We start from the raw sequence: 16,535 nt of genomic DNA on the forward strand, positions 1-16,535 counted from the left end.
ATAGATGCTCCTAACCCTAATCGACTAAGCACATTTTCTTGGAGAAATACACGACCATGTATAGTACACTACATGGTCGTGTAGTAGTCTAGGTACACGGTCATGTACCTTAGTCTACACGGTTGTGTAGTCTATTGCTTACAGTCTTACACACCCCAATAAGCTCGCAACGCCTCAATCACCATGGTCGTTGCCATGAATACCTGTCCTAGTAGAACCATCTCCAAAAACCCAACATGTAGTCATGCATAAGGCCCTGGTCATTATCAAGAACGTGGGTACCGAGAATACAATAATGGAGGGTAAATTAGTGGCTAATAAGAGTATGTCGTCAACTTTGTTTTACTCTCATTCCTAATAAAGTGGTATGGGCATATACGTACTCCCTTCTGTGGTGTGTGGAATCTGTCAGCTTTCTGTTGTTTTCCTTCTTTACCATGAATGATTGTTCTTATGCAAAATTTGTTTTACGTTTATAGATCTATAATCACTGGCTATCAAATATAAAGGATTGGTGTATAAGTAGACAATTGTGGTGGGGACATCGTATACCAGTCTGGTATATTGTGGGAAGAGATTGTGAAGAAGAATATATAGTTGCCAGGAGTCCAGATGAAGCACTTCAGAAGGCTCAGCAGAAGTACGGGAAGGATGCAGAAATATATCAGGACCCAGATGTTCTAGATACTTGGTTTTCAAGGTTAGCTATTAATGTTGTATGATAAGTGGGCCTTGTCATAGATATTCATGATGCTGAAAAATGTGCATTAACAATGGATCCCATTTCCTACATTAGATGGGTTTTATTTATTTACTTATTTATTATTATTATTATTATTAATTTTTTTTTTATTTTTAATTTTTTTTTATGTGAGCTTATTCCCTTTCCTTTTCTTATTTGGTGTCCTTATTTGAGGAGATTAAATGAGTCATTTATTATTCCTTCTATCTTAAGATATACTCCTTCTGTTCCACAATTTCGGTTACAATTGGTGTTTTTGTGTGGTTATTAAGTAAAATAAGATAGTGGAAAGCAATGAGTAGATGTCACATATATCAAATATTGAGGCATTAAGTCAGCGTTGAAGAATGGGAATGTTTTCTTTGGGAGAAGGTAAATTTTTTGGTAAATAGGATTAGTTGCTTTGGGAGTAGGTAAATATTTTGATAAATAGGAATAATTGTTTTGGGAGTAGGTAATTGAAGTTGCGTTGAAAGTGGGTAAATATGAGGGAAAATGCAAAATATATGTATTGAAAATAGAATTAATTGAAACGTAACCAACAAAGGGGAACCCCCAAAATAGCAAACTTAACCAAAATTGTGGAATGGAGGGAGCAGTTCCTAATTTAATTTTGCAAAGTTTTTAGAGTAGTTGAATGTAGATAAATAAATAGAATTTCATTATGAATTGTAGGTAGATAGAGTGAGAAAATAGTAAAAGTAGATGCTGTGATATAGAAAAGGGCTAAGTTTATTAACTGTTGGCTTTTACTTAAAAGAGAAAGTGGAATCGTCAAGTTTGGATGTCCAATTTATGTATCTGTAAGTTTATTTTGAGACAAAGAGAGTATTTTTGAAATGTTGTAGATTATTGCCTGGCATTATGCTACAAATAACTTGTAACATGCCTTACAATTTGGAAGGTTTCCAAGTATAACTTTTCTATGTCAGTTCTCTTTGACTTATACTGATTATCTTGTTTCCTTTTATGATGTTGCAAAGTTAATTATCTTGTATGATTTGTTATGACACTTACGAGAAATGTACTTGTATTCTTCATTTCACATTAAGTACCATGTCATATCCACAATAATCCGAAATGTGTATGGACACTTTGACACTTCAATTTAGACCAAACTCATGGAATTGTTTCAAAATCTTTCATCTAAGAAAAAAAAAACTTGTCATTTTAAATATCAGTTGTATGCAATATTTCAAAATCTTTGAGGCATAATTTTATTATTAGGTTAAGAAGACTACTATATTCTACATTGAGATTCAGTGAGAACTGAGAAGTCCTGAATTTTTTTTGTTCCTCTTTACACAACACCCATAAGATAGCCACATATGTAGCATGATAAGGGGCTTCACAGAGGATAAGTAGTCTTCCATCTGTGTCCAAAAAAAAAAAAAAAAAAAAAAAAGAAAAGAAAAGAAATAATTCTAGAAGCTCCCTAATCATTTGAAATTTTGTTTCTATACAATCCTTCAAAATCTTTGAGATTTAAGTTTAATATGAGGCCAAGAAGACTGCTATCCTATAATGAGATTTAGGTTGTTTATTCCTATTTACACAACATCCACAAGATTTGTTTGTTCAAAATGGCGATGGGTTTTCGTGTCTTCACTGGGGAGCAGAACTAGAAAATAAGTCCTCCTTCAAAGCTTCTGGTTATATTGCAAGAAGTTGTTACTACAGGACTTGCACAATATAATCCTTACAAGGCAACTTTTATCAAATTACTGAGACATATTGGTCATAGAAAATGATCTCATCTACACATTAACTGTTCCTATATTGCAGCAGAAAATTTGAGTCATTTACTCACTTCTGTATGAGAGAAATTAATGACCTTATCTCATTTCTTTTTTGTCATTTCCTTTCATGGAATAATGACACCAATTTTTATTCCATTTGTGAACACTAAAACTTCTGTAAGCTTCTGATGATGTTTTGCTTATACATTTTTCTCCAGCTCACTGTGGCCCTTCAGCACACTGGGATGGCCTGATGTATCAGATGAGGATTTTAAAAAGTTCTATCCAACAACAATGCTTGAAACAGGGTAATTAAGAGCAATACTCTTTTCTGACTGCCACACATGTTTGTTGTCTACAGTTGCATTAACTATGAGAATGTAACTTCAGTATGGAAACCTGATAGTTGTAACTTGCTGCCTCTGTGAGCAAGAGTAGGGACAGCTGTAGCCCACATCTTACTTTTCAGCTACATGGTGATTTCTGTATGGAATCTATTTTACCTTAAGTTTTGGTTTCCATTTTTGTATCGAAGATGTTTGGGAAAATGGATAAGATAACTGAAGAAGTGGATTGGTGTAGTATGGCAGTGGGTTCCATTAGCTATCTGGTAGTCCACATAGAAAAAAGGAACTGAGTAACTTACTAAACATCGGGTTATTGCTTGCTCTCACGAAGATTTAACTTATAATTGTTAGTGCTTTTATATAGCTTGCATCAAACAGTGCAGGTAGAGCATTTCTTGTTATTTCTTGACTATATTGATCAATGCTTGATGATTCTGATGCTTGCCATCCCTTTGTATAGGCATGATATACTGTTCTTTTGGGTAGCGAGAATGGTTATGATGGGAATAGAGTTTACAGGAAATGTACCTTTTCGTTATGTATACCTGCATGGCCTCATTCGAGACTCTCAAGTGAGTGGCTTCCTTACTTATGAATCTGATTTACATTTTTTATGGGAGGGTTAGACACAAAGGCATATGTTTGGTATCTGAAATCAAGGGAATTTGCAGTTGCAAGGTGAAGCCCAACCCATTCATCTGGACATTCGGATATTGAAAATTTGAAATGTGTTGGACTTATATTTTTTGTTCATGTCACTTATGCTGCTTTACAAAAGCTTCAGGCACAGAAAATCATCATACAATAATGAACATCAAGAAAATTTGTTAATCATTTCCTATCATTATTCATCTTTCAGTGATCCAAGTTTTGGGAAGGGGGCGTGGAGTAGAAAATGAGTTGATGTAATGCGCAATTAAAACCTAATATGACAGAAGTCAAGGAAATTCTAGGAAAAAAAATTACTAAAAAATAAAAAAATTTAACTGAGAGAGCTGTTGATTGGGCCTTCCAGGGACCTGGTTAAGGGCCCATTTTGAAATTATTGCTGTCCTGGTGCTATGGCTACTTGTCATCTTGCGCAAATACTAAATTTTTAGTTATGGTGTTTTGTAACTTAATTATGCCCAATGCCTGATTGGATTTCCATATTGGGACTCCTCTTGTCCAACCTGATATTATGGAGTCAGATCAGATTATTACGTTGCCAAGTCCCTTCCATGTACTGGTTTCCTGCCAACTTTATCTACCAACTAAAAATGTCTTTGCCTTTAGTCCGCTATCTTTTTATAATCAGCAAAAAAATGTTTGCTAAAACTTCAAAAAGGGCAATACAGAAGGACAAGGTGACCTTACAGAGTTTGAGCTCCCCATACTAAATAGAACATCCTTGAGTATGAGTAAAGGTTAGATGATAGAATAACTAGAGATTTACTTGCTTCTGAATTAGATGCCAAAGTCTGAAAAGGTTGTATTATTATACCTTTAAACTCGTCGTTTCTAACTTTATTTTATTCTTTTATTATTTTTCATTGTGTGTTTTAGGGAAGAAAGATGTCCAAAACACTGGGAAATGTAATTGATCCTGTTGACACAATCAAGGAGTTTGGAACTGATGCGTTACGATTTACACTTGCACTGGGAACTGCTGGTCAGGTCTGATTAATGAAATTATAAACTCCTACACTATTATCTAATAGTAGGCCAGCTTCCATATCCTTACACCCTCCTTTCTCTTTCCTAATATCTTGTACTTCTGTTTCTCCTTTATAATTCTCATTTTTTTCGGTATCATTTTGAAATGGTTATTTCACTACGTACCACTAAGTTTAGTATGCTCAAGATCCCGATATTTGAATTAATGCGTTGTATACCTCAAAGGTTTGAAAAAATACTGCATAATAAACTCTTAATGATCAAACAGATGTCAACTTTCAGTAGTTAAAACCTCAAAATAGTGAGATCCTTAATTTAAATGCTGCAGAATAATCAAAGCATTTTGTGTAATATTTTGAATTAAAACCTCATTCATTAGGAGTTTTTAATGACAAAAATTAATTTCTGTTTGGTCTAATGGGGTATTATCCAATAATATTTCATACCTTAGGGGTGAACGACTGCACGGTGCATTTATATAATTGTTTGAAACCTCGAGGGTACATGGTGATATAACCAGTGATAAAACCTTTTCTTATGGTTTACAATATTATTTATATCTAATCAAAATATCATGTGAGGAAGACTTATAATAACCTTTTAAAAGACCTGGGTACCTTTTCTATTTTCGCGATAATCTTTTGTATCTGGGGTGTAACTTTTTTGTGCTGCACAATAACTTACTGCATGTCCACATGTGGCTTCTATACCACTAAAATGTGAATGCGAGGCATGCACTCCTTAATTTGCTTAGATGGGGAGTACTAGTGAGATGCCAATTGAGGGAGTAAGAGTACTGAGAGGTGTATAAACCTTGTAAGTAGTCTCGTGATATCTTTCTATTGAGATATACTAATGTTTCTTTCTTATACCATACTGCTCATTTGGCCTCTAGGATATCCCATTTAATCTCCCTATTGTTGTTGCCTCTTAATGGTATAATGTCTTCGTGGGACAAAAATGTATTGAAATTCCGCCGATGGCACCAAATGGCATCCAATGGCTCCAAATGACATATATTAAGATAGTAACTATAGCAGTCGAGCTTTTAAGCTAGGATATTATTTGAGGAAGCCCCAGATTAATCTCCTTGATAGTCAAAATTTGTTTATCAAGTGGCAAAATCATAAATAAATCAACAATTTTGTCTAGTCAGCATGACAATTTTGATAAATCAACATATGTGGGACCCATAGTTAACAAAAAAATATGAATTTATTTAAATTTATTTACATTTTTCCATTTGGTAAACACATTTTGTTTATCAAGGAGATAAACTTGTATTTTCTCATATTATTCATTCGGAAATAAAAAAAATAAGATACTTCAAATGCTTCACATTTTCACTACCAGCTGCTTGTCTTGTTTTTTTCCTAGAAAAATACAGGATTATATTACAGGTTTTGTACCACATGACTTTAAAAAAAATTCTTTCAACTACCACATGTTCAATTTTCATCTGTATTTATTAATTTTTCTCACATAGTCTAGGATTCTAAACATATTAAGGAGTGGTGAATAACACAAATATAGTGGTTTTGTTTTATTAAAGGTGGATTTAAAAAAAAAAAAAAAAAAGTAAAGGTTTGGTTGATTAAATTGAATAAGTAGAAGACATCTAGGGCTTGCTTGATTAAGGGTGAATAAAAATAGACAACATTGGAGTTTGCTTGATTATAATTTATAAGTGAATGAAAAAGAAAATAGTGCAGCAATGACACATTTAAAAGGGACAAGTTTTGTAGTGAAATGATACTTTTTATCTTTACTTATTTATATTTTAGTTGACAAATGAGTCTTTTAGTTAGGGATGGAAGAAGTACTATTATCTCCATTTTACTCACACCACAAGTATTAGCTCGAAAAACAACAAACTAAATCTGCTAAGGCTTTTGATGGTTTCGTTGCCTTTTTTATGTAAACTATTGAGCTTTGTGCATACTTTTTTAATTCATATAACCTTTTGAACTAATGCATTCTGATTTATCGGCCGTTTCTTTGTAAATGATGTATGCTGAGGCCAATCTATCTATTTTCTTTTGTTCATTCTCATACATCTACTGGTGAATAATGGGTTAGAAACTTGTAATTCTTATGATAATTATGGAGCTGATAGGAAAATTAGTTTTTAATGAACTGAACAATGAAAAGAGGACATTGTGTTAAAAAAGTAATAACTTCTGGTTTAATATAGTGTTTGCTAGGTATTTTATGAGCTACTATACAATTATTCCTTGATGCCAGATAACCAGTGATGAATGTTATTGTATGGTGCCTTTTAGATAAAATTTAATGGTTAAAAATTTCTTGGTTGATTGTTTACCATCTCTAGTGGGGGTTCTTCATCAGGGTTTTCTTATATTAGTTATTGAATATGTATATGTGTAAGCAGCCATGTATGGTTAAGCACTTTCTGTCATTCTGGGAAGAGTCACTTATTTGTCTTTTTTTTGGAAAAACCTAGGTGTAAGTTTTTATAATAAAGCTCATATTCTTTGTATAAGTGAGATATTTTGTTTTCTTTTGTGAAATGGCAATAATTAACGGATTAGGTGTTGTTTGGTTTTTTAAAGGCTTCTTAGGTGATCTAATATAAATTAATACCGCCTCTTTGTTTTCAAACCAGGACCTCAATTTGTCAACCGAAAGATTGAGTGCAAATAAGGCTTTCACGAATAAATTGTGGAATGCTGGGAAGTTTGTGCTACAAAACCTGCCTAACCAAAGTGATAATAATGCATGGGAAACTTTACGTGCATATAAGGTTGGTATATTTCCTTTTTTTTAATGGCTGGTATATTCTTAACCAAGCACCACAGCATTTCCTCTCATTTATACTTGTTGATTTCTGTATCTCTTTATGGTATGTTTGAGTTCATATGATTGTTGTGTCAAGAAAGCTTCAATTTGCATATTGTTTCAGTTTGTTGCCAGTGAAAATGACAGCTTTTTTACATGAAATGTTAAACCCAAAATCAAATGGACAAGTTTAATTTTCATATCCTAGTGTTTTTGCTTGCTGCCTGTCCTTTTTATCAAGTTAAGCCACAGGTTCCAATTTTTGATTTGTCTCCAGAGATGCAGATACGTAGCATAGCATATGAACATGGATATATCTAAAATATTAAGAGTTAATTCTAGAGATCAAAAGGAATAAAGTGAATCTGTAGTAGTTGCTATTTCCTGGAGGATATCTGTCCTCTTCTACACTCTTAGTCTACTGTCTTTGTATATCTGCTTATTCTATCGAAAAAAGTGAAGAATACTCCCTCCCTTCAGTTTTAATTGCAACATGTTGACTTTCACGTTTGCCAATGCAAAACTATAACCATTAATATCTTTAATTATCATCAAGTAATAATTAAAGTAGATATCTTGAAAATACACTTTGAGATGAATCTAAGATCCCAATTGACTACATTTTTTTTAAATACCAAGCACTAAATATGGTCTAATGAAAATTGTGATTAGTGGCAACTGGCAAATGTCAATACATTGAAAATAATACAATGTAATAATTGAGTTGTGAGCATATGACTCCGTTAGGAGGTATCTTTAATAGTTTAACTTTTTCCTATAAACAAATAGTATTCTTAGTCACTGGTAGCGTCTTTATGATGTAGGATGGCAAGAGTACAAGATTTATGAATTATATGGTTAGAAAGTTCATTGTGCCTCTTTTAGTTGACTAGTATGCCAACTTAAATGATATGATTTTAGTAATATGATTGGATATATGCTTATGGTTTCCAGGACCCAAAAAGTGTTTTGTTTCTGACCTTTTCAGAATGGGGTGGTGGGGTTTGGGTGGGTGTTTGAAAATTTAAAGTGTAGTGATGATGTGGAGAAGGTTTTGAGAAACAACTCATTTTGGTAAATAAGGGGGATAGAAGTTTAATGAAGTTTTAAAACCACAAGGGTGGTAATTTTCTTCAACTGGCCTAATTTTCTGAGCGGAAAATGGCACCAAATCAAGAGGGACTTAGCCTAGCTCAAGATTCTTGCACTCGTATGGATGTATTCTTAAAAGATGACTTGTATATTGTAAACTCTGATACCCTTTTATGTTACTGTAATTTTCATTGAAATATACTAGAAAAGGAAGTCTGACCATGTTGTCACTCTTTAAGTGCTTTGTTCTTCTTTTGTTGTAAGGTATATAATTTGGACAGTTCTGTTACTATAAGAAAATATTTTCAACTCATTCCATCATAGTCTATATAATTACTTGTTCTTGGTCAAATGAGTCATATCTTACATAGTACTAGAGTGAAGCTTTTTAAGGAAGTCATGGATAAAAACACTGCTTACATTGTTTGACAAATTTTTAGGATTGAATATTAATTGTAATAAAAATGGCATGTGGCATACTTGATTACTTCACTTTCCATTTTGATTAAGAGCAGGGTCTTTTAAAGACTTGCTTTAAATTATTATTTTTTACTTACGAGTTTTTCTTTTCTCTTCGACCTTCGCTAGCATCTTCTATCAATTTCACTTTCTTCCCTCTCTCTCTGTCCTTTTGGCTTTCCATCTGTGTGTGGTTGTGCACGTGTGATTCTACGTATAGAGCATTTTTTGAAGTTAAAATTTTTCATAATCTAATGAGAACATTAGCACGTTGCTGATTATTTCTGTATTCCATTTTCTACTTTTTATTAAATTTTTACAGTTCGATAAAGAAGAGTCATTGCTGATGTTGCGATTGCCAGAGTGCTGGGTGGTGAGAATTCTTCAGGTTGTGCTTATGTTTATTGAATACTATACTCCTATATTATATTGAATCATCTTTAATCAACAGGTATCAAAACTACACATGTTGATTGACCAAGTGACTACAAGTTATGACAAATTTTACTTTGGAGATGTTGCAAGAGAAACTTATGATTTCTTTTGGGGAGATTTTGCTGATTGGTATGAATTTCTAAGTTCTAATGATCTGTCCTCAAATTCTGCTTCAATTATAGTTACCACAAAAAGTGAGCAATGTAACTAATAAAATGTATGGATATATTTTCTTGATACTACAGTAATTGGTTATATTACATGTCTTGTAAATTATGATATACTTCGTCCATTTCTTTTTAAATGCATCACTTCCTAAATAAGGAAGTTTCAATTTCCTTTTTAGTTGATGATTTCACTTTCTCTCTCTCATATCACATGGGTCCTCTTTTTCTTTCTCTCTATCTCTCTCATCTCCAAAAACTGCCTAGGAGTCCAAGTTTTTGAAAATGATGCGAAAAAAAATTCAGCGGATGTATTATATTTTGTAAAGATCATCCATGATTACTGAATACGTACCTAAGTAACAGATTACAATAATGTCCAGAAAATATTTACACATATTCAGTAACAATCAGACCTTTCATTAAGCAATGCGCAGGAGCCTGAAAGAATGGATATACATCACTTTGTAACTGATAATTAATCTTATTTCACTGTCCGTAGTTGATTTCATGGTAAAGAAGGGATTGAGGGTACTGTTTTAGTGTACTCTATGAATTTGCTTGTATAATGATTTGTCAGTGATTGGCTATCACATGCTATGTATCTTCATTGATATTCATTATAGAGTATACTCGATTTCCTCCGTCCTTTTGCCAATTTCTATCAATGAAATATTTCTCCATCAAAAACTGCCCGAACTGTTTTCTGCATTATTTTCTAATCTAACTGAAGTGAGTGTATGAACAAACAATGTAAACCTTATGAATATTTCTTTGTTTGACTTATTCTAATAAATTCTTGCCTATAATAGGTACATTGAAGCTAGCAAAGCTCGCCTTTACCAAGCAGAGGATAACTCTGTGTCCTCTGCAGCAAAAGCAGTACTTCTGTATGTCTTTGAAAACATATTGAAAATTCTGCATCCGTTTATGCCATTTGTTACCGAGGCTCTTTGGCAGGTATGATGAGTGAACTTCAATAATAGTGGTCCTGCAGTCCTGCATTTGTCTGGATAACTATAGTGACATTATTTTGGTTGAACGGATTTAGATGCTGTGCCTAACTGTCACATGAAATCACCGAACAATTATGTTGTATTGGTTTATTAGCTCTTCAGTGAGAAGTCTCACCTTAATAAACATCACAACTTAATGCTGTTATTCTAGAGGCCTTTATTATTTTGTTAAATAGTGTTGGTTTCAGATGAAAGGGTGCTATGTCTGATTCAATGTTCATAATTACTGTTAGAAATATTCATTTGAGGAATAGGGACAGTTTGAAAATGTCTAGTACATCCTGCCACCTTGTCGTGCAATAAATTTGGATAATTTATTCCTGTCAAGCTGTTGCTTTAGATTCTACAGAGGCATGTTTAAGTCTGTAACTATGAGACATGCCTTTTGCCTGTGATGTTTGTGTGTTCGTGATGAATGATTTAATTTGCCAAAGGAATTATTCATTAAAAAAAATAGTAGTTTACAAAGAAATTAAATTAAAGTAAATAATATATGAAAGCAGAGTCTCTATTTTCCTATTCAACATCTTCAATTTCTCCTGGCTCCAGCCTTTGAGGATGACAGAATATGCAAACTGGAAATAAGTTCTCCGACATGATTATGTAGTAGGAAACTTGGTTGGGGAGTGAAAAGTTTTACTCTTAGGAGTTAGGACTATGGCATTAAGATACTGGGTGTGAATTGCCTCACTCTATATATAAATTCCTCTCAGACTAGATATAATGATTTTCCTTTTTTAAATTGTCTTTAAAGAATTATATTTCCTCTAAAACAAACCTCAATTGCAGTAATACCATTCCTGAAACCTTTTGGGAGATTTAAAGTTGTTCTAGTGTTGAGTAAGCTCCTTGTGCTTTAGTAAATCTGGTTAGCTTATGTTATATGTGTTTGTGATCCCAAGCTGTTGTTCCATAATAACAATGGTATTGTGACTAACTTTTTTAGATACGTAAATTTAAGAAGCTCAGTCTGTTGGTGACATCAATAATAATAATCGTCGTCTGTGATGGTTTTTATGGGATTCAAATTAGTACTTATATTACGCCCCTAGTATTTGTATTAGATAGTTGCTTCTGTTAGGGTTTTGATGGTGGTTTATGCTTTATGTAGGCAATCCCCCATCAAAAAGTGCCTCTGATAGTATCTTCATGGCCAAAATCTTCACTTCCAGTGTATTCAAATGTGATAAAAAGATTTGAGAACTTTCAAGCTTTGGTGAGTATGAATTCTTGGTGCACTAAAATCTTGTTTTTGATTTTTAATTTTTGTAAATGATTATTTTTTTAATATCAATTCCAGTCATGGTGTATGCTAATGTAAGAATGACAGAAATTAACACTATCTGTTTCCAGACTAAGGCTATCCGTAATGTTAGAGCTGAATACTCGGTTGAGCCAGTGAAACGGATATCTGCAACTATAGTTGCCAACCCTGACGTTCTTCAGTACATCTCTGTAAGTATACAACTAATGTCTTTCCATCCTGTATATGAATGTTCTAATGATATGCTAATAGATGAGTTTTTATGTATGTATTTTTGAATCTTTATGTGACTCATATCAGAAATATCTTATTAATTTATTATATTTAAAACACTTATGTGAACTAGTGTTATAATCCGTATACTATAATTTCAAATTAGGCTTTGGAAAGGCTTATGAAAAAAAAAAGGTTCAGTTCTCTCTAAGTTTTTTGATGATAAGTTTTTCTTCCTGAAGGAATTGCTTGATGTCTGCCTTTGTTGCCTCATTTCATGTCAGCAATAGAAGTCATCCTAAGTAGTCATTCAGAGTAATAAATTATGTTATACAATACAGTCAAACTTTTCTTTATCACCTTGTTGCGTATGTTAAGGCGTGAGCCGTCCTCTGTGCATCATACCATGTACCTTTGTGGTTGTTCTTTCTGTTTACAAGGCAAAATAATAAACTAGTGCTCTATTCTGGGCTTTTGAGAAGAATCACATAGCTGAGATGACCAGGACTTACTGAGGCTTTGTATTGTAGGAAGCATATGGTTATTCTGATATGGGTGAGTGTATGTGTTTAGTTTGTGGTGTGTGTGTGTGTGTGTGTGAGCGAGTTGGTGGCAGGCGGGTGAGGTTTGCATTCTAGCGTGCCAGTTGGTGGTGGGCGGGCAAGGGGTGTGTGTGTGTGTGGCAATACATTGTGTTTTTTTTTTTTTGGTCTCCTGAGGTTGTAATTAGTGCCATATTCTATTTCTCTAACTGTATGTTTAAAAAGAAGTGTTAAACGTTATCTTCTTTCATAACAGGAAGAGAGAGATGTTCTAGCTCTCCTATCCAAGCTAGACCTGCAAGCCTTGCGTTTTGCAGAATCACTTCCAGGTTTGTCATCACTACAGTTGAATATTGTGCTTTAACTCTAAAAATGATGATCTACTCTATGAATACATATTAACACTTTCATTTCCAGAAGATGCAAATCAATCAGTTCACCTAGTTGCCAGTGAAGGTTTGGAAGCATATCTTCCTCTTGCCGATATGGTAGATATCTCTGCTGAATTGCAGCGGCTTCACAAGCGTCTTCTTAAGATGGAAGGGGAGTATAAAGGAATTAAAGCTCGCCTTGGTTCTCCGAAGGTAGGAGATGTTTTGGTCACTAACTTCTGTTTAACTTTTGATCTTTCTTTCTTTATTGTTTTATACTCTCTAGTATGCCCATATATTGGTGCAAAAGAGGCTAGAGACTGGAGCTGATGATTTTACTTTGTTGACCTATCACATCCACTCACATCACACCCATATATCCAATCATTTTATGCCAAAAAGCAACACTTGAATGGGTTAGGGTAGTACTTATACGAAAGACACTGAAAATAAAAGAGATCCAGCTTATATGATCTAAGTTCTCCTTCTTAGTGCTAATTTTAGAGTCTTTCAAATTCCTGCTATTTTGGATACATAGTTTCATTGAAGAGTTTGGACACATGTTAAAGACTTGGTTGTAGAAGAGCGATCAAGATCTTTATGTTCTTGTCCTATAGAAATGAAGGATTTTATCTAATGAATGGGCCATCTGGCTTCCTGTACTGTCAGAGCCTTAGCCATCTTTCACATGTGTAATAAAAGGTTTTTTATTTTTAATTTACGTAGTAATAATTTTACTTTTAGTCATCTTATCTAACACCCCTTGGGCGTTTATTAGGTTTTTCCTTTTTTTTTTTGTTTTTTTTTTAATTAACATAAATTCTTTCTGAGTCTTTCCGATTTTCTTCCCATACCCATAGTTTTTGGAGAAAGCTCCCGCGGAAATTGTCCAGGCGTCTCAAGAAAAAGCTCAGGAAATGGAGGAGAAGATAAATCTGACCAAAAACCGAATAGCTTTTCTTGAATCAACAGTTTTGGTGACAAACAGTTAAAAGTGAGTGATACTAGCTGCTTCTTTTGCTTATTTGTCTTTATGTTGGATCCTGTAAATTGATATTTCAGCATAATAACGGTGAATGGTCAGGCATCTCCAGGCAATTCGTCGGTGTTTTTGCTGTTAAGAGGATTGTGGTAGGCAGGTAGCATTCAAGCTGAGAATCTTAGAAAATTTCTGTTGATTCAAAACAACACATCATGCAATTTTGACTCATTTACATTCATGTATAGTGGTATTTAAATATAAATCTTGACTTTAGCCATTTCATGGGACTCCTCTCTATTTAAGAGTCAAGGTACATCAATTTAGCTAGTGAATAATATATTCAACAACTATATTATATAGTGATATTTTAAACAATTTTGCCTTGTTTTTTTATGTGTTGGGAACATTTTAAGGTACTCCGTAGCATTTTTCTTGTGCATGCGCTGCAGGAATTTGTAAAACAAAATTTTCGTTGACAACCTCTATTGATCACAAGTAGAAGTGATCGAGGCCATATACTGCAGGTTTATGAAATTGTGGTAAGATAGGAAAGTTTGAGCACTACTTGCCTACTAGGAGTCATCAGGGCCAAATATGGCGTGAGTTTGTGGTAGCTAGGGATAGATTGACATACAATCATATACATTTGTTTATTTATTTCCTCCGTTTCAAATTACTTGACACATTTTTTCATTATGCATGCCAATGCATAATTTCAATCATAAGTATCTAAAATTATCAATAAAATTGAAATTATAACTAGTTAGGTAATTTGAAATTACACATGATGATTCAACATAGCAATGTTTTGCCTTACCTATAAATTACTAAAACTTGTAAAATTAGAGTGAAATATACTCAAAAGTCAAAACATGTCGATTAATTTGAAATTGGTGGGAAATATGTAGGGGATGAATTTGGTAATAAAAGAGCAATGTTAGGTTCATCACCTTGACAAACAAGGGGTAAACATTTAATCTCAAATAATATTTTGAATTGCTATTTGACGACAAAATCATGACAACAATGTTAATGGATCTTATCCTTATTTCAAATTGTTATTACTTCCTCATCCATAGTCACCTTCAACCCATGAAATCATACCATCTCACACCATCACCTAGACTGCCATCACAAGTAATACCATGATTGCCGCCGTTGCCACCACCATCACTGCCGCCGCCACCACGACCATCACCACCACCACCACAATTGTGCACCACCACCCTCTACTTAATGCAATGACGAAATGCATATACCTCGAAGGCATTGGGCGAGGATATTGTTGTAATTTGGTATATACCTAAAATAACCTTATAAAAGTTGTGTTAAATGACGTTACCCCCTAGAATAAGTAATATTAGAAGCTCAGAAGCCGCCTCCCTCTTCTCTTTTTTCTCTCTTATCTCTTTTAGGGTTTTAATTTTCTTGGCCGTTTAGGCTGAAAATAGTCTAATTTCTTCGGAAATTAGACTATTTCCGACCCTTTTTCTTTGATTTAATTGACTTAATTGTTATTTGTTTTGTGTTGCTTTGTTTTGTTCTCTCTGTTTGTGAGAGTCTGTCCCAATTAGGGATGGCAACGGGTCGGATCTGGATCAGGTCTGAATGGACCCGGATCCAGATCCGTTTTTGTATCAAGGATCCAGATCCGACCCAGATCCGTCGGGTTTGGAAAGTGGAGACTCGGATCTAGATCCGACGGGTCCAACGGATCCGGGTCCATATCAGGATCCAAAACAGGTCTAATACGTTTTGTCCAATTTTTTGCAATAAATGTAATATTTAAGTCAAAAAATGCATTTCAAACTTCCGTAAGGGGTTATTAAATTCAACCTAAATTTAAGTTATACAACTAATCTAAAAACACAAAACAATCAACTTATACACTTATGTTTTGAAATAAAAATTATAAACAACGAAAAAAGTACGATGTTACAAATGAGCAAGCGAAAAAACAACGATGATGTCTTCGATATGAACATCCAAAATCCATCTCTTAGAAAGGCTAATCTTCATCACTACTAACATCATCAACATTTTTAATAAAGAAACAAACAATTTTAGTTTTTTTTTATATATTTTTTATATTTTTATTTTTTTATAGGGAAATTATAAAACGGGTAAACAGATCAGACCGGAATCCAGATCCGTTTTTTTCAGCAGGACCTGGATCCGACCCGAATCCATGGGGTCCAAAATTTGAAGACCCATATCCGTGAAAAACGGATCTAGATCCACAAACCCGGGTCAAGTCCAATCCACTACCATCCCTAGTCCCAAATTTTTTGGGTTTTTCCCAATTTCCTGGGATCTGATTCTCATCTATGGATGTGAATTTTGTTTTTAGAGTTTTAATAATAATCGAGAAGGTGATTTGGATTCATATGGGTTTAGTGTTTGCCATCAACTCTACGATCAAAACATCAGCGCAGATTGCAAAGGTCTCTACTTGGAAAGATGCAAAGACATCGAAAATCACTGCTCGTGTCAAGTTTGAAGCGGTGGAGTGTGAGCTATGCCCGATATGCAAAGTAGTTATGATTTTTATTATAAAGGTTATGTTATTTTCTCTAAATATGTGGTTTACAAATCTTTATTATTATTACCTTATTATTATTATTATTATTATTATTATTGTTATTATTGTAGATGACGTATGACTATTTATTAATGGTAATATTTATCTTCTTGTAAAAAAAAAAATGGCGTTA

The 16,535-nt window shown here is 33.7% G+C and overlaps 1 protein-coding gene across 7 annotated transcripts in view; it reads left to right on the forward strand.

Moving 5' to 3' along the window:
- The window catches only part of LOC110735131 (valine--tRNA ligase, chloroplastic/mitochondrial 2-like), a 32,402-nt gene extending 18,038 nt beyond the window's left edge, over window positions 1–14,364 (forward strand). For 4 of the 7 annotated variants that reach the window (XM_021915283.1, XM_021915286.1, XM_021915288.1 and 1 more), the window contains exons 15-28: window positions 480–700; window positions 2,700–2,789; window positions 3,289–3,400; window positions 4,374–4,484; window positions 7,111–7,248; window positions 9,157–9,222; window positions 9,286–9,398; window positions 10,246–10,393; window positions 11,561–11,665; window positions 11,803–11,904; window positions 12,725–12,797; window positions 12,886–13,052; window positions 13,700–13,833; window positions 13,924–14,364. In XM_021915283.1, the coding sequence (XP_021770975.1) occupies window positions 480–700; window positions 2,700–2,789; window positions 3,289–3,400; window positions 4,374–4,484; window positions 7,111–7,248; window positions 9,157–9,222; window positions 9,286–9,398; window positions 10,246–10,393; window positions 11,561–11,665; window positions 11,803–11,904; window positions 12,725–12,797; window positions 12,886–13,052; window positions 13,700–13,831 (1,578 nt within the window). In that variant the 3' untranslated portion in view covers window positions 13,832–13,833; window positions 13,924–14,364. The remainder of the gene's footprint in view (window positions 1–479; window positions 701–2,699; window positions 2,790–3,288; window positions 3,401–4,373; window positions 4,485–7,110; window positions 7,249–9,156; window positions 9,223–9,285; window positions 9,399–10,245; window positions 10,394–11,560; window positions 11,666–11,802; window positions 11,905–12,724; window positions 12,798–12,885; window positions 13,053–13,699; window positions 13,834–13,923) is intronic. The other 3 variants (XM_021915285.1, XM_021915287.1, XM_021915284.1) reach the window with 2 other exon arrangements.
- The last annotated feature ends 2,171 nt before the right edge of the window (window positions 14,365–16,535 follow it).

The sequence above is a fragment of the Chenopodium quinoa genome, unplaced genomic scaffold (genome assembly GCF_001683475.1).
Source record: "Chenopodium quinoa cultivar QQ74 unplaced genomic scaffold, ASM168347v1, whole genome shotgun sequence".
In the NCBI taxonomy this organism is placed as follows: Eukaryota; Viridiplantae; Streptophyta; class Magnoliopsida; order Caryophyllales; family Amaranthaceae; genus Chenopodium; species Chenopodium quinoa.